Genomic DNA, 27,726 nt, shown 5'->3' on the forward strand with positions numbered 1-27,726 from the left:
CGGGGGCTCTCACTCTCGGAGTGTTATCTCGCTCTTGTTCTCTTTTCAGGCCTCTCGCTCATCCGGGATTGCAGTGTTGGGACTTATCTGTTTTGGGATCGTTTGCTCGGATGGGACAGCCACTGGTCACTAGCTGGTAAGCAATTACACTGTGCATCACTTGTTTGAAAACCACAGAAGAATTTATGCGTTCTTCATATACCACTTCCTTTGTCAGACTGAAGCACAAAACATATGGTCACTAGTCACACACTATGAAAAATATTTGTATTTAAAACAGGTGTTCTGATTTTAGTCATACCTGCCACTAATTACAAAAATAAACCTGTTGGCTATGGCATGCCCAGGGGAAAAAAAAACAAAACACAAAGAAAATAAAAAGGAGAAATTAAAAAAAAAAAAGTTATGAATAGCTCACTACTTTGCAATACCTGAGTTTGCATTTATCAGAATTATCATTCAATAATCACTATTAAGGTTTTTTTTTATTAACAAAGCTGTAATTTACCTTCATTCTTTGGCACACGTTGAATGTTTATAGTTTTTCCTTGGTCATCAGTAGCCTGTAGAGTATTCAGATCCACCTTGTAGTTCTTCTTGTTAATTTTGACAGTCAGATGTGGTTTCTTAGCTATTTTGGCATCCTCCAGCTGCATATTTGTCAGTTTATCAAAAGCAACAAAGCTACCATTGCTTCCTGGATACCTCCATTCTACCAGGTTATAAAAAAGTTCTGCCTTGGACCGTTCTTCTTCAGTATCTTTAAAGCTTTTGATCATTTTTTGGACTTCCACATAGACATAACAGACATCCCTGCTAATACCAGAAATTTTAATGCATGGTGGGGAAAGTTTATTATCAAACTGAATGGTGACATGCTTTCTTCTCTGGAGATCTGCCAAGGCGTTAATTTCCCTCTCATCAAAATATTCAATTAGCTCATCTGAAATACAGTTTTCAAACTGTTCCTTTAAAATTAAATTCTTTATCCAGGACTCAGTTGCTTCCACGTTTTTTTGGCTTTCTCCACAAATTTGAAATGTGGTTAAATCAACTTTCTTCTCCAAAACCACAGGCTTTTTCTTCTCAGTGGATTGTTTTTTGCCCCAAAACAATGCTGTGAAGAAATACATGTTAATTATTAGTTTTAAATAAAAGATCTTTTAACTTTATATGCCCATGCACACAGAAAACCCACCTACTTACATTTAAGCACAGACATCCATGAATCTCTTGTGGACAAATCCAAATCTTCTCTTTTCTTCATGCTTTCGTAAAAGTCTGTGAGCATATTTGTCTGGAAGATGACGATTTTAATTTTTTTCAAATGCTGTACTGATCTTTTGCTTGCAAATTCCACTATAGCATCCAACATGTCATCAGCTACCTTTGCTGGACTCTTCCCTGCCTGACCTAAACAAAAATAAAAGGCACGTATCAGTGAACAGTATTTAAATCAAGGCAGCATCCAGAAAACCAAGACCATGTCTGCAGCTCCTACAGACTGGTGTCCTTCTATCCTCCTCCATTATGCTTTCTGGCCAAAGCCCCAGGCTTAACCTCAGCTTTATGCCTAGGCCTGTGAGCTCCAGGAGTTGACACCCTACACAGACCCAGGTGTATAGGAACACCTTCTGAGATTCTCCCCCCATTTACTTGGAGGTTACAACAAGCATTTCGGCCTTAGCGCCCCCCTGATATCTTTAAACTCACACATCACTAACTATCACAGAATCACAGAATGTTAGGGATTGGAAGAGACCTCAAAGGATCATCTAGTCCAATCTCCCTGCCGGAGCAGGACCACCTAGATCAGATCACACAAGAACGCGTCCAGGCGTGTTTTGAACATCTCCAGAGAAGGAGACTCCACAAACTCTCTGGGCAGCCTGTTCCAGTGTTCTGTTACCCTTACTGGGAAGAAGTTCTTCCTCATGTTTAAGTGGAACCTCCTATGTTCCAGCTTATATCCATTTCCCCTTCTCCTATCATTGGATGCTACTGAGAAGAGCCTGGCTCCGTCCTCATGACAGTCACCCTTTACATATTTATAAACATTAATGAGGTCTCCCCTCAGTCTCCTCTTCTCCAAGCTAAAGAGACGCAGCCCCCTCAGCCTTTCCTCATAAGTGAGATGCTCCACTCCCTTAATCATCTTTGTGGCCCTGCGCTGGACTCTCTCAAGCAGTTCCTTGTCCTTCTTGAACTGAGGGGCACAGAACTGGACACAATATTCCAGATGCGGCCTCACCAGGGCAGAGTAGAGGGAGAGCAGAACCTCCCTCGACCTACTAACCACACCCCTTCTAATACACCCCAGGATGCCATTGGCCTTCTTGGCCACAAGGGCACATTGCTGGCTCACAGTCATCCTGCTGTCCACCATGATCCCCAGTCCCTTTCCCCTCTGCTGTTCCCCAACAGTTCAGTTCCCAACTTGTACTGGTACATGGGGTTGTTCTTACCCAAATGCAAGACTCTACACTTGCCCTTGTTGTATTTCATTAAATTTCTCCCCATGCAACTCTCCAGCCTGTCCAGGTCTCTCTGAATGGCAGCACAGCCTTCAGGTGTGTCAGCCACTCGTCTCAGTTTAGTGTCATCAGCAAACCTGCTGACCATGCACTCTATTCCCTCATCCAAGTCATTGATGAATATGTTGAACAATACTGGTCCCAGTACCAACGCTTGAGGGACTCCACTGGATACAGGCCTCCAACTGGACTCTGTCCCATTGACCACTACTCTCCGGCTTTGATCCTTCAGCCAGTTCACAATCCACCTCACTACCTGATCATCCAGACCACACTTCCTCAGTTTAGCTGTGAGGATGTCACGGGAGACTGCGTCAAATGCTTTACTGAAGTCAAGACAGACCACATCCACTGCTCTACCATCATCGACCCACTGGGTGATGTCCTCATAAAAGGCTATCAGGTTTGTCAAGCACGACTTCCCCTTAGTGAAGCCATGTTGACTGCCCCTAATGACCCTCTTATCCTTGATATGATATGCCTAGAGACAGCACCAAGGATAAGTTGTTCCATTATCTTACCAGGGATGGAGGTGAGGCTGACAGGTCTATAGCTACCTGGGTCTTCCTTCTTGCCCTTTTTGAAGACCGGAGTGACATTTCCTTTCCTCCAGTCCTCAGGCACCTCTCCTGTTCCCCACGATTTAGCAAAGATGATGGCGGGTGGTCTGGCAATGACATATGCCAGCTCCCTCAGCACCTGCGGGTGCATCCCATCAGGACCCATGGATTTATGGATGGCCAGGTTGCTTAACTGGTCCATAACCAAGTCCTCATCAACCAGGGTAGACTCCTCTATCCTGACTTCCTCAGGAGCCTCAGAGTTCCGGGGCTCATCAGGATAGCCTCCAGCAGTATAGACTGAGGCAAAGAAGGCATTGAGTAACGCTGCCTTCTTATTATCCTCTGTCTCCACGGCACCCTCCTCATTCACCAGTGGGCCTACATTGCCTCTAGCATTAGTTTTATCTGCAATGTATTTGAAGAAGCCCTTTCTCTTGTCCTTGACCTTTCTTGCAAGATTTAATTCCAAGGAGGTCTTAGCTTTCCTAGTTGCCTCCCTACATCCTCTGACAGCAGACCTATATTCCTCCCAAGTGGCCTGCCTCTCCTTCCATGATCTGTACACTCTCTTTTTTCACTTGAGTTTGCCCAACAGTTCGCCATTTAACCATGCAGGTCTCTTGGTACCCTTTCTTGACCTCCTACCTGTTGGGATGCACAGGTCTTGAGCTCGGAAGAAGAGGTCCTTGAAGGCTAACCAACTATCTTGGGCCCCTTTACCTTCTAGTACTCTGTCCCATTGGATTTCTCCTAGCAATTGTTTGAAAAGATCAAAGTTGGCCCTACTGAAGTCCAGGGTTCTAGTTCTGCTAGGTATTCTCTTCCTGCCACATGAGATCCTGAACTCCGCCATTTTATGGTCACTACAACCAAGGCTACCCTTGACCTTCAGTGCTTCAACCAGACCCTGCTTATTAGTGAGAACAAGATCCAGCAGCGCTCCTCTCCTAGTAGGCTCATCTACCATTTGCATCAGGAAGTTATCATCAATGCACTGAAGGAACCTCCTGGACTGTGGCTGGCTGGCTGAGTAGGCCTTCCAGCAGACATCACGATAATTGAAGTCCCCCATGACAACCAGGGCCTGGCATTTGCGAGACTGCTGTCAGCTGCCTGTAGAAGGCCTCATCAACCTCCTCATCCTGATCCGGTGGTCTGTAATAGACACCAATAACACCCATGCCAGATTGTCCTTTAATTCGCACCCACAAGCTCTCAACTTGCTCCTGATCCGCCCCTGGACAGAACTCAGTGCACCCCAGTTGCTCCCTCATGTAAAGAGCAACTCCACCACCTTGCTGGCCTTTCCTTCCTGAAGAGGACATAGCCATCCATGACCACATTCCAGTCATGCGAGCTGTCCCACCAAGTCTCAGTAATTGCTACAAGATCATAACCCCCTGATGGAACACAGATTTCTAACTCCTCCTGTTTGTTCCCCATGCTGCATGCATTGGTGTACAGGCATTTCAGAGAGCCAGCTGAGCATGCCAATTCCAACCTGGGGGGGTGGGAGGCCTTATTCCCTGAGCCTAGTTTACTGAGCCTAGTTATATCCCCCTCCCCCTTCAAACCTAGTTTAAAGCCCTCTCGATGAGCCCTGCCAGCTCATGAGCAAGAATCCTTTTCCCCCTTTCAGACAGCTGAAATCCATCAGTTGCCATCAGACCCAGTTCTGTGAAAGCCTCCCCATGATCAAAGCAACCAAATCTCTGTCGGTGGCACCAGCCTCTGAGCCATCTGTTAATCAAGGGTGTTTTCCTGTTCCTTTCTGAATTCTTTCCTGCCACTAAAGGGATTGAGGAAAACACTACGTGCACTCCTGACCCTTCTACCAATCGCCCCAGTGCCCTGAAGTCCCTTTTGATGGCTTTTGGATGTCTCTCTGCTACCTCATCAGTTCTGACCTGCATGACCAGTAACGGATAATAATCAGAGGGCTGTACCAGACCATCTTTACCTCTCCGTAACTATCCCCATCTTTAATCCAGGTACCAAAGTCAAACTAAATCAAAATCAGCAGAGGATTTTGGCACAAGCCTACAGCGTATTTCAACATACAAACAGGAACATCAAGCTGAAAACAACTGTTCTCATTCCCCTACAACAAGCTTGAAGTGCAACCTAAAGCTTATCCTGAAACGCTGGTGGGACCCCTGCCAATTTCAGCCATGGCATCCCTTGGACAGCCGTCATGACACCAGCATGAAGATGATGTTGGCAGTCCAGGGGACCTGCCGTAGCTGTTACTGTGGAGTCCAAACACTGACCCACGCACCAGCTCCTACCCTAACCTGGCACACTGAGCGAGCACCAGCTCACAATTTCTTTTTCCAGTCAAGGGTAGCCTTGGTCTGAGAAGGATGCCCTGCTTTCTTCAAACCCCACTCCCCAAACTAACCAGAAGCTTAAGCCAAATAAGCTAGCCTGCCTCTAGCCCTCCGCCAGAGCAGGCAGGCTGAAACAAGACCTATAAAAGGTGTAAACTGCAGGTATTCTGTACCCAGCCCACAGTCTCCATAGTCAGCCAGGCAAGGTTTTGGTCTCAGCACATCTTCATCCTTCTTCACCTACAAACCCCAGCCTCAGCCCTTCTGTGGGGCTGGAATCCCAAAGCAAGGTCTTGGGAAGTTTGAAGAAAGGTCAGGGTGGCCAGTTGAGATACACAGGCTGTTTTGGAACAGAATGTCTTTTATGGAACAATACCTTTTCTTTCAATCAATATTGAAAGTATTAAGATGGCTTTTAATTTTTTTTAATAATTTTAAAAAGCAGCATTTTTGAAGTGTGCAGATGGTGTTTGAACTGACCACAATGAACTTTCACAAATCACAGTTTCCAGAGTTTCTTTTAGAAGTCTACTGTTATCCACATCAGAGGTATTAACTTTGTCCCAGTTTCTCAACTACCCGCATCACAGCCCTTATCGCTTTCCCAAGAAAACGCAAACCTGTTCCAATTGCTGGGAAGGCGACAGATTTGTACATCTTTAGCTCACACTCATGAAGGACTTTAGAGACCTGATTCTTCACGTTGTCATCGTGAATCAAGTGGATGATTTTACTGCACAACAATTTTCCACCTTGTGTAGTAATAAAGCCACTTTGATGCTTCCCAGCTGGAAGAGAGAAGATTAAGGAGGAGATATAAGATTTTCAAAGTGGCTATTTCTTCTGATAAGACAGCTAGTTGTATTGATGATAGTGTACACAGGAGTAATACACACTAGAAGAGAAGTGGAAAAAGTGGAAAGAAATCCACTGTGAGCTCTATTATCCTGGTTTTAGGTGATTCTGGTTTTCTCTGAAAATATTCTGATTGCAGAATTTCTTTGAGAAAGTAATTCAAGTAATTGTGTGTTTTCTAATTTCCCCAAGATCTCTATGACAACGTAGTTTCCTATTAAGTACAATTTCAGAATTTATGTTGAATTTAAATACGGCTCACTTTTATAGCTCAAACTCTTATTCTGCAGAAGAGCTGAATGGTTAAAACAATACCATTAAGACAATGACCAACTGATCTAGGAACTGTGGTATGGAATCTTTAAAAAGATGTTTGCGTTTTAGAGCACTCATGTTTGATTACAAACACCTCAAAATGGACTCGTATCGTGAGGATCAATGGACTGATGAACAGGGTTACATACCACTTCACTGGTCATAAAGGTAACGACTGATTGTAAGATGCTCTCCATGTGCCAAGATCAGGCTGATAAACAGGGAGAGCCTGCAGAGCCAAAGGCTGGGAAAAGCATCCAGGAAACTCCGTCTTGAAAGTTAACTTCTGGACTGAGAGTGGAAACGTTTTGTTTCTGCAACCAGGACATGTTCCTTCCTGTGCTGGTAGGAGTCAACCACAGTGAGCTGAGATTTTACTGCTCTACTGGTCTGGCAGAATGCAGACTACAAACTCATGATCAGGGTGATAAGCAGTTACATTATTTCAATAAAAAATAATTATGTATTTGTGAATATAAGCCGATTTGCTATTAGCTTTTAAAAGACAGTCCTGCATGTGCTTACACCAAGAGATAGTCTTCAACTACTGTCTTCAGTTTCAAAACTTCAGCTCTCCTGTAGCTGACAACAGGTGAGCTTAAAAATTATGCTTAAGTCAATGGGACTGTTTCTGTTCTTAAGTCAGGAACACGCATGAGCAATTTCACAGGTGAAGAACTTAAATTAATTTCCAAGCATTTATTAGCATCAGAAAACTGTATCCATCTTCTGTTCAGTTGCGAAAAGAAAATCTCTCAAAGCAGGTGTCACAACGACAAGACTTTTCAGAATTCCTAAAAGTGAAAGTTATTTTTTCAGATAAAATAATTATATAATTGGAGTAGAGAATTGTAAAACAACTTTAAGTTTCCAGAGAGAACAAAAAAATAATTTAATCAAACAAAACAGTATGCTTCCACATACCATGTTGAGCACATTCTCCTTTTACCTGGGAACCAGCAGCATCCATAATTGCTTTGAAGACCCCTTAAATAAAACAAGAAAAGCACAAGCATTCATTAAGACAAGTTAGCTATTTCTACTCAAAACTCTACCCAACTTCTCTACTCTACAAACACCCCAAATTCTTACAGGGTAAGACCCGGCAAAGCACAAAACCTTGCCAGTTCCCCTAAGTGCCCTCCCTGACACACCGTACTGGCTGCAGAAAGAACACTGCCTTCATTATTGACTATAAATCATTAAGAAACACCTATTTAATAACTTTACCAGCCAAAAGTATGCCCCTCACCAAACTCTGATTGCTTTGAATTATGTCATTTGATGTCCATCACACTGGCAATTCCCAATGTTACCAAAGAATCCTCTGCTTCTTACAGGTCAATTTACTTAACCAGGGCTTTGGCATACAGTGGAACACATTAGGACAAGAGCAGCTTTGCAGAATTACATTTGATCTAAAAATTCCCTTTTATTTAAGCATTTTTGGTTTTTAAAAAAGAAAAATCTGGTCAGATATCTTCTGTTTGAGTAGTTTGAAAACTAAATGGAATATTTAGGACATGTAAAAAAACTGTTTAAGATCTGTTTCCTGATTAATCACAACTCTTTCTCTCTCATCCGAAAAATACTTCATAAAAGTTTCACATACGGACAATTCTTTCCCCTCTCCCCTTCTAAAAACTAGCACAAATTTATCACTAAACAGCTACATATTTGATATAATACCTGATGTGGCATCAAATGTTGAATTTGATATGTTTACTATAACCTCTGTATCCTCCTTGGTAATATCTCCGCTAATTACTTGGAGTGTAATGGAACCAATCTGCATTTCATGAACTCCCAATACTTCAGTTGAAACAGGCCTAATGAAATCTGCAAAGGAAAGAAAAACTCCTTAAAACACTTCTTTTCTAGTTTGGAGTATTATTCTCTTCCATTAATGGAAACTTCAACTTATCCTTTTGAGGAATATGCTCTAGATCAGTCTGATGGACATAAGAGAGTCCCTGCCTTTCTCTTTACTCCATTTCTGAAAGCAGGAAGGTGCAGTATTCTCACCGTCTAAATCCTGTGAAAGTGAAACCATTTCTATTCCTGTAAATTATGCAATATAAATTCAGAAAGGACTCTTGGGGTTATCTCATCTGATCAGCTCTGTAAGAGTTTCCTGAATTAACTCTTACAAGAAATGGAGTATCCAGCTTAAGCATTGCTAGTAATGGAGATTCCATCACACTACTTTTGTAAGTTATTTCATCTTTACCCTCACAGATATAAACCCCTTCCTTACTTCCAGTCTAAACTTATCTAATTCATATTTTACCTGCACACTCGTAACTTCATCTCACTGATACTCACATCAACTGAGAAGAAAGAGCTATATATTAGCATAAATAAGCCTTTGCTGTTGATGCAGTTTGCTCGTATGTTTTTGCTACTGTGTTGCACTACTGTCAATTAATAAATGGAAAGGAAATGATCCATTCTGTATATCTCTATATAGGAGATTAAAGGTACAGAAATACATGTTATTTATGGCTTGTCTGGCAAAGTGATACCAAGTTCTTATACCTTTTGAGTACGACAAACTAATGGTTCTCCTACCAGGATATCCTCTTGCATGTGAGAAGAATAGCCTTGCTAAAAGATGAGCAAGTCCTCGACAAAAGAAATTCCTCTTTAAGATTTTTACAAATGGAGTTTAAGGATGCCAGATCATTAGGAGGAAAAAACCCACTCTGTGTCTTGATGACATTTCATCTGTTTCCTGATATCTATAAAACCACTTTACAGTATTTACATTCTCTTCTGTGTCCCACCTCCTGCCCCTACACAACTTACTTGACTGTCGTGCTGCAGCACCGCAACTTTCAGCTACCCTATGTTCTAGTTCAGTGGTAAAAGCCTAAGAAGAGAAAAAAGGTACCAAAGATAGTATTACAGAGTTTATATACCAAATATTTCTATAATTAACAGTCATGCAGCTCTTGCTGAGCCATCTGACACATTTTACAGTCGTCTTTAGGTATCGTTAACAACAGTGGAAGCCTCAGTGTGGACAGTGTGATAATAGATACTGTCCTTGCGTTGCTAGAACTCCTCTGTCAAAAGATGAGCGAGCATCTAGAGGTGTTTACAGTGCCAGCACTGAGGCCATTTTTCCTGCAACTTGTGCTTGCCGAGAGTTTCGGAGACACTGAGTGAGACTCTGGAGAGAGATCCCACTGTCACCAGCCCACAGCAGTAAGAAAGTGCTAATTAAGAAAGCAATATAACTAAAATACATTGTTAAGGCATAACTAGAACAGTATGTAACAGAGGGCTTTGTCCTGAGAACTACCTGAATGTTATCCAGATCTTTTGGATTCAAGAGAAAATGAACTTCCTGGAGAGTCTTCTGGGTGCGACTACGACTGAACTGGAATACCACATCAAACATTAACTTAGAAACAACGGCTTTAGGAAATCCAAACCCTCCAGTTCCAATAGCTGGGAAACTGATTGAATTCAGTTCAAGTTCTTCAGTTTTCTTTAAGCACAAATGGATTATTTCTTCTAGGGTCTGTAAAACACAGCAAAGATAATTTTTTTTTAAAAGGCATAATTTATTATTACTTCCATAGACACTATACTGGTATGAGAAAAAGCTCTCAGTGCATCAAGGCATCTTTAAGGTCACTCAAACAGAAGTAAATGGAGTTGAGTCATCTAAACTATTTTAAACCCTGAAACTTCAGGATAGGATTCTAAATAAACCTGTTTTCAAAATAAATTATTTTTTGAATAATTAAAATGTACCTTCAGGGTGTGTCCTTTTCCTCCATCCCACACGGGAAGTATGGCATGAAGCACCGACTTGCAGGCCAGAGCACATCCACTGGTGCAGACCACACTCCCTTGAACAGCAACTTGTCTTTGTTTTTCTTTGTCAAACTCTACTTGGAGCGCTGGTCCAGCCTTTTCCAGTAAAGCTTTGCAAAGAGGCCCCACGCCAAACTGCAGATCTGTGCCAACACTGTTGACAATAACATCCGTCTGCAACAAAATTACATGGAAAATATCTATAGCCAGATTTCAAGTAAAAATATGCATCGGGACTAAAAGCACTACCGAAGCAAATGCACAGCATGAAAAACAAGATGCCAATGGAGAAACAACCTGGGTTTCAGCACAGCTTCTGCATACCGAGTATTCCTGGACTTGTAGGAAACCTACGGTAGGCAGCAACAGATCCACTGTGAGTACCAACACCACAGGACCCTACATGTAAACAGGTCATCCATCCGTCCATCCACCCATCCAGGTAGAGCTGTCAAGCCCTCAGTGGAGGTAAGGCTGTGACTCACCTCGTCCCAAACAGATGCCAATGTCTGGACAGGTGAAATAAACCCAACCTCTGCAGTCTGCCTCATCCCCTCTCCCCAGAATCAGCCTTTCCTATGTATCCTTGTGAAGAACTGCTGCAGTATTGTTCCTTTTTCTCTACCATCATCACAGGATGCAAAATATACATTATCACATAAAGAACATGTAATGTAGAAAGTTTGATGTCCCTTTCCTCCTTTTCACTGAAGTGGGACTGTCTACATCTTATCAGAAAAGCAGCACCTCATGCACCAAAACGAGGTGAAGGCAGGTGGTTGTGCATTCATGAAGTAAAACAGGCAAAGCTCCAAAGCTTGTGTTTGCTTTGCAGTTCCACTGGAGGTCTTTTAATTACACAGTCTTTTAAACGTGTGTCATATTGAGCTTTTTTACATCTACTATTGTTCTTTTATTGGAATCGGCTTTTACAGGCACCAAAATGACAACGGAACCAAGCAATATTGAAACAACAGGACAATAATAATCATCTAGGGAGCTTTTAAACTCCCAAAGCAGAAAAATCAGAGGCAGTTGAAAGAGGGAAAAATCTCAAGATGCACTTTGCATCACTGAAGAAAAAAACATAAGGGAAAGAAACTATGTCAGAGGTGTAAATTGAGTCTTAATGGTCTAGTTGAGTACTAATTAAACTGTTTGCAAACAGAAAAAAAAATAAACGTGTGTGTGTGTGTGAAAAATACGTAGAATCAGGTCTAGACTGGCAAAACAACTTAAGCATGCACTCTTCTATGGAGTTGCTTTTCTAGAGACTAGTAACTTCTTCATAGACTGTGTCTTTAAGCCATACAAAGAGAAGGGAAATAAAAAAAATAAGCTACATCCTCCCTGTTAGCATGACTCACAACAGCAACCCAGACTGATTTCCCACAATATCCAACCTGGATAGCTACACATCATATAAATACTTTTAGAAAGCATTTCAATATTTCCCTTTTAGAAAAAAAGCAAACCGTTTTACATGTTGACCTAAGATCTGGAGAACGAATAAAACCTAGCTGGGAATGAAATATCCCGAAATTCAAAGCTGCTCACTAGAAATGACTGCAGAGTGACAGATCCTAACTTGAAAACCTAAGTTTTGCAAGTTTACATCCTTGTTTAGGTAGCACATAGCCACTGTTCCTTTTTATAGTGATTGCCTTGTAAAACAATAAAACCTACTGTCATTCATTTCCTATTTAAACTTAAAGAAGATCTTCACATCAAATTAGAAAGGAAGTGGAAAATTAAAGACCCACCGTGGCCTCCTGCACGTTTTTCTGCTCCAGTCGGATGCGCAGTCCTTCATTTGTCGTAACCATCTGCAGACCATGTCTAGCCATCCGTAGATCCTCTTTTCTCTTCTGCTTTTCTCTCAGCTTACGGTTTTCCCGGTGCGACGTCAGCAGCCTTGGGTAGGATGATTTAGCTGTAAACACTTTTTTCACTGTCTCGCTCAGAACCTGAACTGTTTCTTCCACGTCATCCACAAGGTGAACCTCCTTCAAGCATCTATCCTCCGTGTATTCTTCCAAGGTCTCCTTGATGGAAGATACAATCGAATTTGCACATGTCTGCAATGGGAAGCCAAAAATTCCTCCGCTTATAGCGGGCAGAGCTATGGAATGATGATTGTATGTTTCAGCTAGTTGCACGCTTTTCTTCACTGTCTCTTTTAACAAGCGCACGCATTCTTCTGCCTCATCCTTCCTCCACCTGGGCCCAACAGCATGGATGACGTTCTTGCAGGGGAGTTTCCCGGCGCCCGTGATAACCGCACACCCAGGCTGCAAACTCCCGTGCTTCCTCACCAGCTCCTCACACTCCTGTTGCAGCTCTGGGCCAGCCGCTTTCAGCAGCGCGTCAGCAAGGCCACCGATGTGCCGTAAGTCTTCGTTAGACGCGTTCACCACAACATCAACCGGGTAATTACACAAGTCAGCTTTACACACTGCTACTACAACTCCATCTGGCAGCATTTTCTTGTAGTAGAGCTTTCTTTTCTCTTTATCATCAACTTTTTCACTCTTCTGTTGTTCTTGTTCTTCTTCCAGCCTAATCAAACATCTAAATTTCTGCTTTGCCTCAAAAACACATGAGTCTTTCCTCTCAGTAAAGAACTCTTTGGCTCCTGGTTTATCAATCACCACGTTTTTCCAGAAGAGGGATGAGAGAGTTTTTTCAAACGTGGTGACTGCATTTGGCACTTCTGCTCTTGGTCCGCTCAGGGAAATACACGGCGTCTTGGTGTCAAAACACACTGTCACACCGTTCTCCCTTAATTTAAGATAAACACTGGATTTTTCCTGCTCTACAAACTGCACTACCACCGCTGACTTAGCTGGGATTACTTTATCCACGCGTGTGTTTCTATCTATAAAATCATTAAGTTTCTGATAAACTTCTGTTACAGCCTTAGAAAAGCCAGCAATAATCACTTTATTTTCTTTTCCAACAGGTTCCTCAATGACAAGAGTTTCCTGGGAAGAATTGTAGTTCTTATGCAAGGAGGCAAGAAGACTCTTCCACTGCTCCTTTTTAATGACTTCACCATCCTCCACCTTGATGCACTCACATTCTAAGCCTGTCTTTATTTGCTTTTCTGCTTCTAAAAGATCTCTGGGAGCATCTCCGAATAGCAACACAGTATAATCCTCGAGCTCATAAAAAGCATTAATTTTTTTCCTAGTGAATAATGTCTCTGACATTGTTTTATTATCTACACGCTGCAGATAGCGGAAAACATGGGGATCAATGGTAACTGAGGTACATGGCATATTCAATACCTTTTCCAGTAAGTCGGCTTTGATTTTATATACTTCCACAGGTAATCCACACAACTGAACAGTTTTTTTGGTGTCATCATAAAAGATCTTTAAGCACGGATATTCCTTCTGAATATTCTCTTCTAGCCCAGCATTGTGCAGAACGGCATACTTCCCTGGGATCACTGACACAGAAATTTCTGTGTTTTGTTTTTCCCTTTCACTTTGCTTCATGGCTTTTTCCATGTGTTCCCTCAGTTCTTTCTCTGCACTGTCCACTGCTGCTCTGTTGCCTGCAATCACTACCACCTCCTCAGAAACATCAGTTATGATCAAAGCAACATCTTTCACCAATCTGTTTTTCACTTCTTCCCAATCCACCGAATTTACTTTACATTTTATAGCTATGTAATGTGCCATGACACGTGAGAACTCAGTAGAAGTGTCTTGCTTCCATGTCTTGATCAACTTAATCATTGGCTTTTTCTGCTTGGAGAGAGATGATGACGGGCACAACATAATTTCTGGGTGCTCAGAGTCTGTCTGGGGCCATTTTAGCTCACAATGGCAAATTGCCATTTCCTCGTTTATGTCTTGGATCAGTTTAGGTTGCCTTTGTAAAAACTGCCAGACATACGGATCTAGTGGCACCCCAATGGGGTCTGGCATCTTGACAGTTGGTCTTTCTTCTCCATAGAGAGCCGTTTCCAGAGAGTGGTAATACGGATGCACAGAAATCGGTGTCTGTTCCAGTAAATGCTGCTTTTCCAGGACAGTGTTTACATCTAAAAGTTAGCGCACATACATACAAACACACATATATCATTAACTTCCAATCAAGCAAATTACTCTGTTCTTAGAACTATTACGCTGAATAAAATCATATTTTTTTTCATTTGAAAGAGCTGGTTTTATGTCTTTCTGATTTCCAAACCACTCTGTAGGGCACAAGATAAGAAGCTTGGCTCCAACTAGTTCAGTAAATATGGTTGTGCCTGTACTTACCTGTACAGCTACACCTGGCTCTCATTTCCTAAGGAAACTCCACCACAAAGCAGGGCCATATCAACATACCACTATGAAATGCTCCTTACCCTCAACTTAAAACAAAACTCTTTGTGCCAATGCATTTTTACTTTTTTCTTTTTGCCATTTCAGTTGGAATGGACAAAGGAAAGGAATTATAATGTTGGCAGGGACTTAAAACCACATCACCATGATCCAAATTACGTGTTAACTAATGTACAAAATATTCTTAAGCAAATTCTGAGAGTCAGAAGAAAAACAATCACCTGGCAGATATCTTTAATTAAAAGTAAAGGAATTTGCTAAGCCAGGAGTCTCCTAACACAGAGATATTTACCAGAGATTGCACTGGCACAAAAGCGGGACAGTAATTCGACACAAGGAATTGTAACAAGATTGTTCTTTAGCTCTATTCTTCCCTGATAATGAAGATATTTGACCTTAATCAGCTTTCACAGTTAGCTTTCAGAAATTAAAGTCATTGACAGATCCTGCTTCCTCCACCAAGTACAATTCATGTTGCATTGCAGATAAAAACCTCTGTAAATGGGGAAAAAACATTAGTGGGAACAACCCGCAGGTATTAAAATGCACCTTTGGTATGATAAAAAAACAGAGAGATTCTGAAACCCTAGACATGCAGCAGTATTTCTAAATCCAGAGCACTTCCCAGGAACTGGACAGTGTACGCTGGCTTTGGCAATAGCAAGCCAGGCTTCTCCTAATGCCCCAATTTGTGGTAATTTTTTTTCAGGCCCTCTGCCTGTGAGCACTTTGGTCGGGCAAAGGACAGCGTTACCTTTGCGATCACAGAAAGTAATGATGGCTGAGTTCTCCTCAGGGAAGAGCTGGACGTCTGACACAGGCCCCCCTCCGTTTCGTGCGCTCTCAAAGTAAACGGTGATGTAGTCTGTGGAAATACTGGCCGGTATGTTTTCAGCCTTAATGCTCTGGGTCAATTCAAGAAGCCTGGCAGTCATTTTGAATTCTTTAACTCTCTTGTTTTGTGAACATTTTTTCACAAATGCTTCAGTATCTGCAAACAGAAGAGCAGTGTGAAGTGAAGAAAAGTACGAACTTCTATGAATACAGGCTGAGAGAGTTGGGGCTGTTCAGCCTGGAGAAGAGAAGGCTCCACGGAGACATTCTAGCAGCCTTCCAGTACCTAAAGGGGGCCTACAGGAAAGCTGGAGAGAGAATTTTTACAAGGGCATGTAGTGACAGGACAAGGGGCAATGGATTTAAACTGAAAGAAAGTAGATTTAAATTAGATCTAAGGAAGAAATTCTTCACTCCCAGGGTGGTGAAGCACTGGAACAGGTTGCCCAGAGAAGTTGTGGATGCCCCATCCCTGGAAGTGTTCAGGGCCAGGTTGGATGAGGCTTTGGGCAACCTGGTGTAGTGGAAGGTGTCCCTGCCCATGGCAGGGGGGTTGGAACTAGATGATCTTTAAAGCTCCTTCCAACTCAAACCATTCTATGATTCTATATGGTGGGTCGTTATCAGCCCTGGCTACCATTTCTGGCAGAGAAACGAGCTGAGTCTCCTTCTGCCTGTATTTGGAGCAAAACTGTCTTTGGTGCTAAATAACTCTGCATTGTAATAACATGGGAAACGCACACAGCCATGTTACTTTCTGCTATCCACTACCACTGTCTCTGTTCCCCTTTTAGTCATCTCTTATATAAGCTAAGCACTTCTCACTGTTCCACTATCTTCTCAAACAGAGACTTCACATACTTCAATAATTTGCAGAACTCATCTTCACACTCAGTCTGCTTCTAATTCTTCTCCATCTAACCCAAAATAAGACAGAAACAATGAAATATTCTCATCTAATTCTAGCTAATGAAGATGCCAGAACTTTCTTTTTTCAGTGTTAACATTTGGATCACAGGCATTTTCATGGAGCTGTATATAAGACCTACATCTTTCTTGGCAGACTACAGTCCAGGTACTTTTTTAAAACTGAATCTCTAATGGGAGAGGAATCAAGCCCTGAAAGCTCTTACTCATATATATACATGGAAATGAATTGTGTTCATCCTCTCTTACCAATACTTTTTATAAAGGTAGCTATGGCAACATTTATTTCAGGTATCACTTCCACAGTGAAGTCGTCATCTATTGTAAGACCACTGATGTTCTCCAACAGCATACATAAGCATTTTGGACTGCATCCTTGTATGTTTTCAAACACCACCGAAGGTGAGGTCTCTGCGGACTTTTCTGCGATGTTCTCCACAGAGCCAGCTTCTTCCTGGTGGTCACTGTTTGGCACAAAACTCTCTGCTTTCTGCAAGGCTTCTGCATCATCTTCAACAGAAAGAGAAACAAGCCACATGACATATTGGTACACATTTCCTGGAACAAACAGACTTTGTTTACCTTTTCTCTCCTTTCCTTCCCCAAGAAAAGAGATCATCGAACCAATCAAATACTGCAGGGTACCCCAAGACATTTCAGGATCCAAATCAGCCCAGATGTAACATTCTGTGAGGCTGCAGGCAGATTCTTTGGCAGCACAAAAATAGCCATGAGCAAACAAGTCCAAGATCACTGGTGTGTCACTGGGTCAGAGACATAAATAAAATAAAATCCATCAAGATAATTGGCCACGGTTGCTCAGGCATTGGTTAGGGTTGCCAGAGACCCTGCAGCCTCTGCAGCTGGTTCTTAGCACAGGTGCAGGCATAACAAGCCTGAACATTGCTCGGGACATCCGCAGGCACCATAGGCCATCAGTAGCTCTGCAAGACTCAATGCGAAGCCTCCTGATGACCACCATGCCCTGCCATCAGTGCAGCATGACAGCGCTGAGGGATCTACATGCACAGCAGGCTTGCAGGGATGCAACAAAACTTTGTGGATAGAAAATATAAGAGGAGCGCCCACTGAGTATCCCTGAAGTCCAGTGGCCGTCAGAGGAAGACACGTCTCCAGCCTTGCAGGCAGAAGAGAGTGGAGGCAGGACAGAATCTCTGAACGTGCTCCTCCGTGTGCCTGAGTAAACTCAAAGTGTCACCCAGGTATGCAAGGATCCAACAAGTCACGGAAAACAGTGATCACAGAGTGCTGCAGGGTGGCGGGGGACTGGCACAGGCCAAAGGGCACCCCAGGGCACTCCAGATGGCCATACTCACAAACAAAGGCAGCTCCCTGCTCCTTGCCCCAATGAACACAAGCAGGAGCATAAGCCCCTCTCGGTTTGGTAAACCAGCACATCCCTGCACCACGGCAGTGAGATGAGCATCGAAGGAAACCCTGGCACTCACCAGTGTAAACCTCCATGGCCACCACCTCTGGCTGCGGCAGAGGACACATACGACCGAGGGGAGAGGAGCTCGGTGGAGTACACCTGTACACCTGACCAGGGATGCATGCGGCAGTAAGGTCTTGGCTTGCTTTTGCTCAAAAACACCCCAAAATCCCGGGGTAGCACCCAACAGGCCAGCCACGGGGCGCAGCCCCAAGGAGAGAGACACAGGCACAGGGTGGGAAGGCTTGAGCAGGTGGCAGAGCAAACAGGCTGGCTCTGCCCACTTGCCAGGTTTACAAGCTCTCCCGAGGTACAACAACCACCGATACTGTGATGGGTTGATGTAAAGGGGTTCCAGTGGCAGGAGAGGGGATTTGCTCCCTGTGACTTCCCTGGTTTTGGAACTGGGTTAGACCCGGTTCTGCACCAGATCAGACTCCCATCCCCCTTGGGGCTGAGCCAATCGGTGCCCCTGCAAATTGCCCTATTTAAGCTGGGACAAAGGAACCGGAAAAGGGGCTTTTGCCCGGGAGTGAGGAGAGAAGGGAGGAAGGCACTGCCCCCGCTCCCTGGCTCCCAGCCGGGCAGCTGCCTGTGTCGAGCCGGCACCACTCGCTGAGGATGGTGGTGGTGGAGCCGCCGGGGGAACTCAGGGAGCGCCCCGCTCCTGGGGTGCCCGCTGGGCCAAGTTCACCCAGAGAAGACTGAGATCTGAGAGAAACAGCCACACAGACACCGGGTCAGTGCAGATGGAATGGGACGAGGTGTGCTGGAGATGGGTTTCCCTTACAACTGGTGGCGAGACAGCAGGCGGCCCCTCTGCAGCCACGACAGACTTGGAGCAGAGACCCACTCGCAGCCCATGGAGAAGCCCACGTCGGAGAAGAGATGCCTGAGCCTCAGGACAGTCGTGGAGCATGGGACGCACGACAAGGTAGAGATGCACCCAGAGTCTGTGTGACGACGCACGCCAGAGCGAGTGGCAACAACTCCCTAAGAATCCGAGACTGTGGTAAAAGCCCGCACTGGAGCAATCCGATGGGAAAGGATTGCATCCTGCAGGTAGGACTCACACTGGAGAAGACTGTGGATTTTCCTTGTCAGTAGGGGATCCACTGGAGCAAGGGAAAAAGGGTGTGAGGACTCCTCCTCCTTTGAGAAAGGAGAAGCAATAACAACACGGGATGAACTGACCTGCACTCCCCCATTCCCTGTGCCCCTGCGCTGCTGGGGGAGGACGTAGAGCCGGGAAGAAAAAGGAAAGGGGGGAGGGGAAGGTGTTGTTTTTAAGATCTGACTTTGTTTCTTTTTATACTCTCAAGTAACTGTTAATAAATAGTTTTGCTTTATTCCCAATCCCAGTCTGTTTTGCCCAGGACCATGGTTGGTGGGTGCTCCTTCTCTGTTCTTGTCTCAACCCTCAGTCCTTTTATTATGTTTTTCTCCTCTCCACTTCACTGGGGAGGAGTGAGAGAGCAGCTGTGTGGAGTTTAGTTGCTGGATCAGCCTAAACCATGACAGATACCAAACCCATAACATTTACAGAAGACAGCTGCCTTTGAATGCCTACCAGGACGAGCCCAACAAGAGGAGAACAAAAGAAATAACTGCAGAAGCAATAGCTCTACAGATGCTAGTTATTAATTTCTAGATTGTCAACAGGAATCATCTGCTCCATTATGTCCAGTGGAGGAAGTGCAAAAAAGCCAAAACTGAAAGCCAGGCTGACCCAATGAAGTGATTAAGAGTCACACCTGGAGATTTTCAGGGTCCTCTCTAGTATAATTAAAAAATAGTAGATGATAACTTTGAGTACCTAATTTTGAAAGGACAAAACCCACCCAAACTAGCACCGAACAAGTCCTCATAAAGAAAGGAAAAGATAGGGGGATAATTACTGAAGAACTTCCTGATTAACTGGTCTGTCTCGAGGCTGAGTACTTACTCTTCACAGATGCGAGTATATTTGAGTGTGTAGTACTGTTTTCTGGATTGCTTTCTGAATCTCAAAGCTTAGCAGAATATTGCTGGAAGAGGACCTAACCAAAGTCACTGAGGCAGCGGGGAGATGCACCGCTTGCCTTTACAGACTCTCCTAACTATAGGGAAAAGAAAGACACCAGGCCTGGGCTTAAGACCTTCAATTTAGGTGCTTCTACGCAGACCTTATCTTAGAGCAGTTATGCAGGATAAGGAAAACAAATCCCTCTCTGGAGATGCTCCTCTGATTAGAAGGGCTATTTTAGAGGCTAAAACCAGCCGCGTGGTCTGTCTGGCAAGCTGAGCCCCATCCTTGGTGATCGAGTCTACAGCGTCCCTGGCCAGACAGCTCTCCCTGTACCACCAGAGTCAGGCTGCCAAACTCAGAAACTTTCACCACAACTCCCCAACAAAATGGTGCTGTGTTTGGAGAAAAGCACCAACATTTTCATTTTATGAAGAATCAGCACAGAGAGCAATGGATAACATTTTACCTTTTGTGTGAAGGTTGCTCAAGGCATCCAGAGCCTAAAACAAAACAAAAGCAAAGTATCAGTGACTGATTTGACACCCTCACCACTATTTCAAAGCTCTGGTTAGGACTAACATTTTTATTCACCTTTGTGGGAACTAATTTTTCTTCAGATGCTTCCTCTTCGGCAGCTAGCGCTGTTTCAGGCTCCGTAACAATCAACTTCAATTCTTCTTTTTCTCCTAAACGCAGCTTATGAAATTGTCTCTCAAGAACTCGTTGCTTCACTAAATAAAACCAAAAAGCCCCAGTGACAATCTGAATAGAAATACAACTTTAAATTGCATAACACTTTTCCACCATTACATTAGGACACATATACTGTCCCACAAAACGAAAGAGGTTTAAACTCATGACGCTAAAACAGCACACACAAGGCTTTCCTCCTGAAAAGAAATGGAAGAACAGCAGAGGATATTATTTCTGAAAAAAAATGCCAGAGATGCAAAGCTCAGCTCCACCACACATTTCCTGGTCAGTGCCCCGCACTGAGGCTGCAGCACAGAGGTCCAGGTACCGGCCCCATGCCTTGCACATCCTCTTCCAGCCAGTGCCAAAATGGCTTGGGGCTATATGGCCTGAACTTACGAGCAGGGTGAGTCAGCAACTGGGAAGCATGATAAGGAAGAAAAAAGAAAGTGTATATATGAGAATCATAAAATCATAGAATGGTTTGGGTTGGAAAGGACCTCAAAGATCACCTTGTTCCAACTTCCTTGTCATGAGCAGGGAGACCTTCCACTATATCAGGTTGCCCAAAGCCTCATCCATTCCTGGCCTTGAACACCTCCAGGAATGGGGCATCTACAGCTTCTCTGGGCAACCTGTTCCAGTGCTTCACCACCCTCAGAGTGAAAAATTTCTTCCTTAGATCTAATTTAAATCTACCCTCTTTCAGTTTAAAGCCATTACCCATTGTCCTATCACTCCATGCCCTTGTAAAAAGTCCCTCTCCAGCTTTCTTGTAGGCCCCCTTTAGGTACTGGAAGGCTGCTAGAAGGTCTCCCTGGAGCCTTCTCTTCTCCAGGCTGAGTAACCTCAACTCTCTCAGCCTGTCTTCATACGAGAGGTGCTCCAGCCCTCAAATCATTTTTGTGGCCCTCCTCTGGACCCGCTCCAACATCTCCATGTCCTTCTTGTGTTGGGGACCTGTCGTGGTTTAGGCCCCTCTGGCAACTAAACTCTACACAGCTGCTCACTCACCCTCCCCCACACCCCCCGGGGATGAGGAAGGGAATTAAAGGAGAAAAGGAAAAGAGACCCATGGGTTGAGATAAGAACAATTTAATACTACTACTAATATATGAATATATACATATATGTACAAGGATAAATAAATACAAACGAGTGATGCACAGTGCAATTGCTCACCACCCCTTGACCGAGGCCCATCTTGTCCCAAATTAACGATCCCGAAACAGATAAATCCCGAAACCTGGGAAACCAATTCTGGAGGAGCGAGAGGCCCGAAAATAGAGAGTGCAACAGAGAGAGCACTCTGAGAGTCTGAAAGTGAGAGCCCCAGAAGAGCAAAGGCCCTTCTTTCCGGCTGACCCTCACTTTTTTACTGGGCATGACGCTGCATGATATGGAATACTAATTGGCCCGTTTGGCCCTCAATCCTAAGTCTAAGTACAAATCATAAGGAGAGTCGTGGACCCCCCATCCCGGCTATGCTCCCCCCTATCCTGTTGTGCTCCTGCACACTGGCAAGAACACGGCAAGCTGAAAAGTCCTTGAGACCTCAGTGCCAACTATAAACATCAGTGCGCTATCAGAGTTCTTCTCAGAGCAAGTCCCAGACTAAAACCAAAACACGGAGCTCTTCCAGCTGCTAAAAAGAAAAGCTAACTCTGTCCCAGCTGAAACCAGGACAGGACCCCAGAGCTGAACGCAGCACTGCAGGTGGGGTCTCACAAGAGCAGAGTAGAGGGGCAGAATCACCTCCCTTGACCTGCTGGCCACACTTCTTTTGGTGTGTTACATGTGTTTCTGCATATATATGTAAGCTCATGTATAAGTATACATTAACACGACTGCAGCTAAATGCTTTCCACCTTGTTGCAAGTGTATGCACATTACATATGTCATATTTTGAATATATATCTGTAGGTACAATATATATTAAGTTATATTAATAAAAGTGGTATTATTCCAAGTGCAACCTAGAGAATACTACTGTGCATCAAAATTTATATATGAGTATATATACCTGGCAGGATACATTTATTAACTTATATCCTACTGTTACTCAAAATACAATCTAGACGCTAGGACTGAGCACCGAATTCAAACATACATATAAGCAAACGCATATTCTATATTCTATATTGCACGTTACAGGATGCGTACGACATATTATGTACTACAGATGTGTCCATTACATACTAGATAGCACGCATTCCACTACATACAATAATTAACTCAGTATTTACATTCGAACTTGCAGAAAGTTACGACCCATGAGTTCCAACTCAACACGCTCCCTTCTACAGGGAGCCCGGAACCTGTTTCCCGGCCCCTCCGCCCGGGGCGAGGCGGGCAGCCCTCGGCGGCCGCCCGGACCCGCCGCTCCCCGCCCGGCCGGACCCCGCCAGCCCCCCTCATCCCGACCCCCTCCGCCGCCCCGGCCGCTCACCCTCGGCGTCGGCGAAGCAGACGAGGAGGTGCCCGGTCCCGGTCCGCAGCTCGCACTCGCCGCCGCCCGAGCGCCTCTGGCTCTGGAAGTAGCAGAGCAGCTTCTTCCTCAGGGCGGGCGGCGGCTCGGCGGCACCCCAGTCGCCGCGCACCAGCAGCGGGAAGCCGCCCGGCTGCCCCGCCATGGCCGCCCGGCTTCTTCTCCCCGCTGCCTTTCGCTTTCGTTTCCCGACGAGACGGGGCGGGGCGGCCTTTCCGGGCAGGCAGCGGCAGCGGCAGCCGGCGGGGCCCGGAACGCCCCGGAGGAGGGCGAGGAGCGAGGCCCGAAGCGGGCGCTGCGCCGGGACGGGGCCCCCGCCCCCGCCCCGCCCCGCCCGTCCCCTCCCGTGCCGTCGGTCGCCGCGCTGCTGCCCCGAGCCGGCTGCTGCCCCGCCGCCTCCGGAGGCCGCCTCCCCGGAGCCGCCGGTCCCGGCTTCGCACCTTCACCCTTATGCTCCTTTCCCCGGCAGAATTTCCTAAAACACCCAAAGATGCCTCAGGCGCTCCCTCCACGTTATAAAATGTCCTCTCCCTCCCTCTCCTGGGAGCTGGAAGCCCATCACGTTGCTGGAGGAAGGAGGTGCCCTGGTATTCTTCCCCTCCTCCCTTGGCTTTCTGTTACCGCAAACTCTTTCGGCGAAGCATGGTCTTTTACTCATCACCTGCACAGAGCCCAGCGCTACAGGTTTCTGCTCCATGCTCGATGCCCGAGGTACCTGTAATGCAAGCACTGGTGAAAAAACACCCTGGTGTGCTCCACAGCTTCCTGTGGTGATGGAGAAGCTGGGAAGAAATGCATTACTATCTCCTGGAGAGAAAGGTCGGAGTGGTACAAGTGAAGCACCCTGAGCCGTCACCTCTGGCTCCCGTCACGTTGGTGAACCAGAGATTGTGTGGTTTTGTTACAGGGATCGATTAAGTTTATTCATTTTAAAAGCACAACTGAAGACTTCTGGCTCCCAGGCCCGTATCTTGATTCCAAGCACTAGGAATTCAACAGCCAGCATTTTTCAGCAGTTAGAAAATCAGCATAATCAAAAGCAATAAAGACGAACGTAAGCGGTTCCAGCGCTGTTGCAGAGGCAGCCATGGGGTGAGGTGTGAACGACCAGCCTGATGTTTATTGCTCTGCTGAAATACTTGCAAGTTCACATTATTTCATGCCACCTTCGCTAGAAAACATGTCCCTGGGCAAAGTTTATCCTGCAATTATTATTGCTCACATGAACACACTAACCCAGGGCAAAACTTTAAAGTAACAGCAACCTAACTATGTAAAGCAAATATTGGAAGATTTTCTCTTAATCATCCAACCAATTGAGAAGTCAAACCTGATGGATTTGGAGGAGCCAAGGGTTTTTACAATTCAGAGGTGCTGCCTCACTCTGCTTTTGCACTGGAAGATCTTACGATACCTAAGGTTGCGAGAAGTGTATTTTTTAATTCTGTCAACATGCTACAGAAAAGATGATGGTACTTTCCTTCCCCCCTCCGACACGGAACTCTGAACTTTGGCTTGTTAATGATCATCCCTTTGAGATAATCTATTGATTTAAGCCTTAACAATCCCCCATATCCCTCTGTGCCTTTCTTTGCTCTATAGGAATAAGGAATTGGCTGGATAGTCGCACTCAGAGTTGTGGTCAACGGTTCAATGTCCAAGTGGAAACCAGTGACAAGTGGTGTTCCTCAGGGGTCAGTGCTATTTAACATCTTTGTTGGCAACATGGACAGTGGGATCGAGCGCACCCTCAGCAAGTTTGCAGATGACACTGTTCTGGGTTGGGCCGGGAAAGGGTTAATTTTTTTTATTTTTTTTTTTTTTTTTTTTTTTCCTTCCTTTTTTTTTTCTTTTTCGCGGGAGGCTGAAAGGGACACGGTTCAGGCAGCTGACCCAGCCTGGCCAATGGCTATTCTATACCATGTGGCTCATGCTCAGGGTATATATTGGGGGAGCAGCCGGGGGAGGGGTTCGCTTCGGTGATCGGGAGCGGGCGGTGCGTCGCGTTTCGCGTGCGGTCGGTTCGTATTGTTTTCGCGTTTATACGTTCAGAGTTGTTTACCCTGTTTTTCTTTTCCCTTTTCCTGATACTGTTCTATTAAATCATCCTTATCCCAACCTACTGGTCTCGCCCCTCTCGTTCTGATTTTTTTTTTCTCCTCCCATCCTGCCGGAGGGAGGAGTTGAGCGAGCGGCAGCGTGGTAGCTCAGCTGCCGGCTGAGCTAAACCACGACAGTCCTTTTTGGCGCCCAACGTGGGGCACAAAGGGTTGGGATAACGACAGAGCCAAATTTGTTACACCTGTTTATTGTGTTAATAGTGATTGATCATAATGTTGTTCTGGTTGCTTTCGTGGTGGTTTTCCGCAATTCCCTACATGCCCTATGTACTGTTTGTGATGATGTTTATGACGGTTGGGAGATGGCTCAGGACCCTCCTGGCGCTGTACGGGATAACGAGGGCTTATGGTCCGGTCATGGCGCTGGCCACGCGGCTGGGCTGCTCCGTGTACGCGGCATTGGCATCGTGCCCGTATCTCGGGCGCCACTTCCCGGAATTTTTTGGTAATCGCGCCCAACCGGCGGGGGAGGCGGGGGAGTCGGGGGACGATCCCGTCCACCGGCCCTTCAGCCCGCCCTTCTCGTTCGGGCCGGGTACAACAGCCTTTGAGGATTTTGAATGTCCCGGGGGTATGCTGGCCATCATGGTCCTACTGCTGCTTGTCTGGAACGGTTTTCAGGTCCTGTCTGGGGTTAAAGAATTATTCAAAAAACTCAAGAGATGTGCCCCAAGGCAGGACAGTTACAAGTGGCACGGTGTGTGGGAAGACATGGGGAAATTCCTAGAACAGTGGGCACCTCAAGTGTTTTGGGAATTCACCCCCGAACAAGTACAGAGCCCTGACAAACTGATAGAGCAATTGGGAAAAGTGTGCTGTCGCCCTGGCAATTCCAGGGACACACAGCTCGCTGCAGTGTGCTGGGGCCTGGCCCATGCCTACCGAGTGGCCGTGTCTAATACTGTTCAGCACCCTCAAAGTAGGGAGGAGGTCCCTGAATCTGGTAAGAGCATGACAGATGCTGCAGCTGAGCTGGAGAACCCACCTGTTCCCCTGTCAGTGGCCCCTGTACAGAAAAGAAAGTGCCTAAAGAAAACAGCTCGCTTAGTAAGGGATGAAAATGAACCAGGACCATCACAAAAACAGGAGGAAGAGGTAGAACCCACATATGAGACGGTGATCATCCGATCACTGTCGCAAGGCGAGCTGCGAGATATGCGAAAGGATTTTAGCCGCCTTCCAAATGAGAACATTGTTACTTGGCTGCTCCGGTGCTGGGATAACGGGGCCAATGGCCTGGAACTAGATAGTAGGGAAGCTAGGCAGCTGGGATCCCTGTCTAGGGAAGGGGGCATTGACAAAGCAATTGGAAGGAAAACACAAACCCTCAGCCTCTGGAGGCGGCTTTTGTCAAGTGTGAAAGAAAGGTACCCCTTCAAAGACGATATTACATGTCGCCCAGGCAAGTGGATTGCCATGGAAAGTGGCATCCAGTACCTGAGGGAGTTAGCTGTGGTGGAGGTAATTTATGGTGACCTGAATAATGAGCAGTCACCCCTAGATCCAGATGAAATCCCATGCAGTCAGTTCATGTGGCGAAAATTCTTACGAAGTGCACCACCATCATATGCCAACTCGTTGGCAATATTAGCTTGGAAAGAAGGTGAAGAACAAACGGTGCAGGATGTGGCTGCTCTACTCCGGCAATACGAAGGAAGTGTTTCTTCCTCCGTACAGGCCTGCGTTGCGGGTTTGGAGAAACTGTCACAGGAGTTCCACCAATTCAAAGATGGTATGTCTGACTGTCCACCTGCACGGACCTGTGTCTCAGCTATTAGAAGCAAGCGTTCCCCTAATCAAGAGAGAGAATACAGAGTGTACACACCTCGAGGCAGCCTCTGGTTTTTCTTGCGTGACCATGGAGAGGACATGAGGAAGTGGGATGGAAAGCCTACCTCGACCCTAAGGGCACGGGTACAGGAACTGAAAGGGAAAACAGTCATAAAAGGGGATTCTTCCAGGAAAAGTGTTGCTTCGGTCTCCAGTGGGCAGCGCCCCAGACAGTATAGAAGGGCTGACTCCATCTCTGATCCTCTTGAAGGCACCTCTAATTTGTTCGTACAGAAGGACCGTGATGAATATAGTGACCAGGACTAGAGGGGCCCTGCCTCCAGCCAGGGGGAGGAGAGGGATAACAGGATTTATTGGACAGTATGGATTCGATGGCCTGGCACATCAGACCCACAGCAGTATAAGGCTTTAGTGGACACCGGTGCACAATGCACCCTAATGCCTTCACACCATAAAGGGGCAGAACCCATTTGTATTTCGGGAGTTACAGGGGGATCCCAACAGCTGACTGTGGTGGAAGCTGAAATGAGCCTAACTGGGAATGACTGGCAAACACACCGTGTTGTTACTGGTCCAGAGGCCCCGTGCATCCTGGGCATAGACTACCTCAGGAGGGGGTACTTCAGGGACCCAAAAGGGTATCGGTG

General features: G+C 45.5%; 1 protein-coding gene across 1 annotated transcript in view; it reads right to left on the reverse strand.

Moving 5' to 3' along the window:
- Positions 1 to 23,331, reverse strand: part of LOC104384240 (protein mono-ADP-ribosyltransferase PARP14) — a 28,302-nt gene extending 4,971 nt beyond the window's left edge. Inside the window, exons 1-14 of the mRNA XM_086615328.1 lie at positions 23,130 to 23,331; positions 20,579 to 20,718; positions 20,454 to 20,487; positions 16,776 to 17,036; positions 15,520 to 15,756; positions 12,189 to 14,479; positions 10,363 to 10,599; positions 9,905 to 10,126; positions 9,406 to 9,469; positions 8,287 to 8,436; positions 7,522 to 7,584; positions 6,048 to 6,215; positions 1,207 to 1,413; positions 509 to 1,117 (exon numbers count right to left, since the gene is read on the reverse strand). Of these exons, the coding sequence (XP_086471454.1) occupies positions 509 to 1,117; positions 1,207 to 1,413; positions 6,048 to 6,215; positions 7,522 to 7,584; positions 8,287 to 8,436; positions 9,406 to 9,469; positions 9,905 to 10,126; positions 10,363 to 10,599; positions 12,189 to 14,479; positions 15,520 to 15,756; positions 16,776 to 17,036; positions 20,454 to 20,487; positions 20,579 to 20,718; positions 23,130 to 23,313 (4,867 nt within the window). The 5' untranslated portion in view covers positions 23,314 to 23,331. The remainder of the gene's footprint in view (positions 1 to 508; positions 1,118 to 1,206; positions 1,414 to 6,047; positions 6,216 to 7,521; positions 7,585 to 8,286; positions 8,437 to 9,405; positions 9,470 to 9,904; positions 10,127 to 10,362; positions 10,600 to 12,188; positions 14,480 to 15,519; positions 15,757 to 16,775; positions 17,037 to 20,453; positions 20,488 to 20,578; positions 20,719 to 23,129) is intronic.
- Between the last annotated feature and the right edge of the window lie 4,395 nt (positions 23,332 to 27,726).

This window comes from Tauraco erythrolophus, chromosome 8, assembly GCF_009769465.1.
Source record: "Tauraco erythrolophus isolate bTauEry1 chromosome 8, bTauEry1.pri, whole genome shotgun sequence".
NCBI classification, from domain to species: Eukaryota; Metazoa; Chordata; class Aves; order Musophagiformes; family Musophagidae; genus Tauraco; species Tauraco erythrolophus.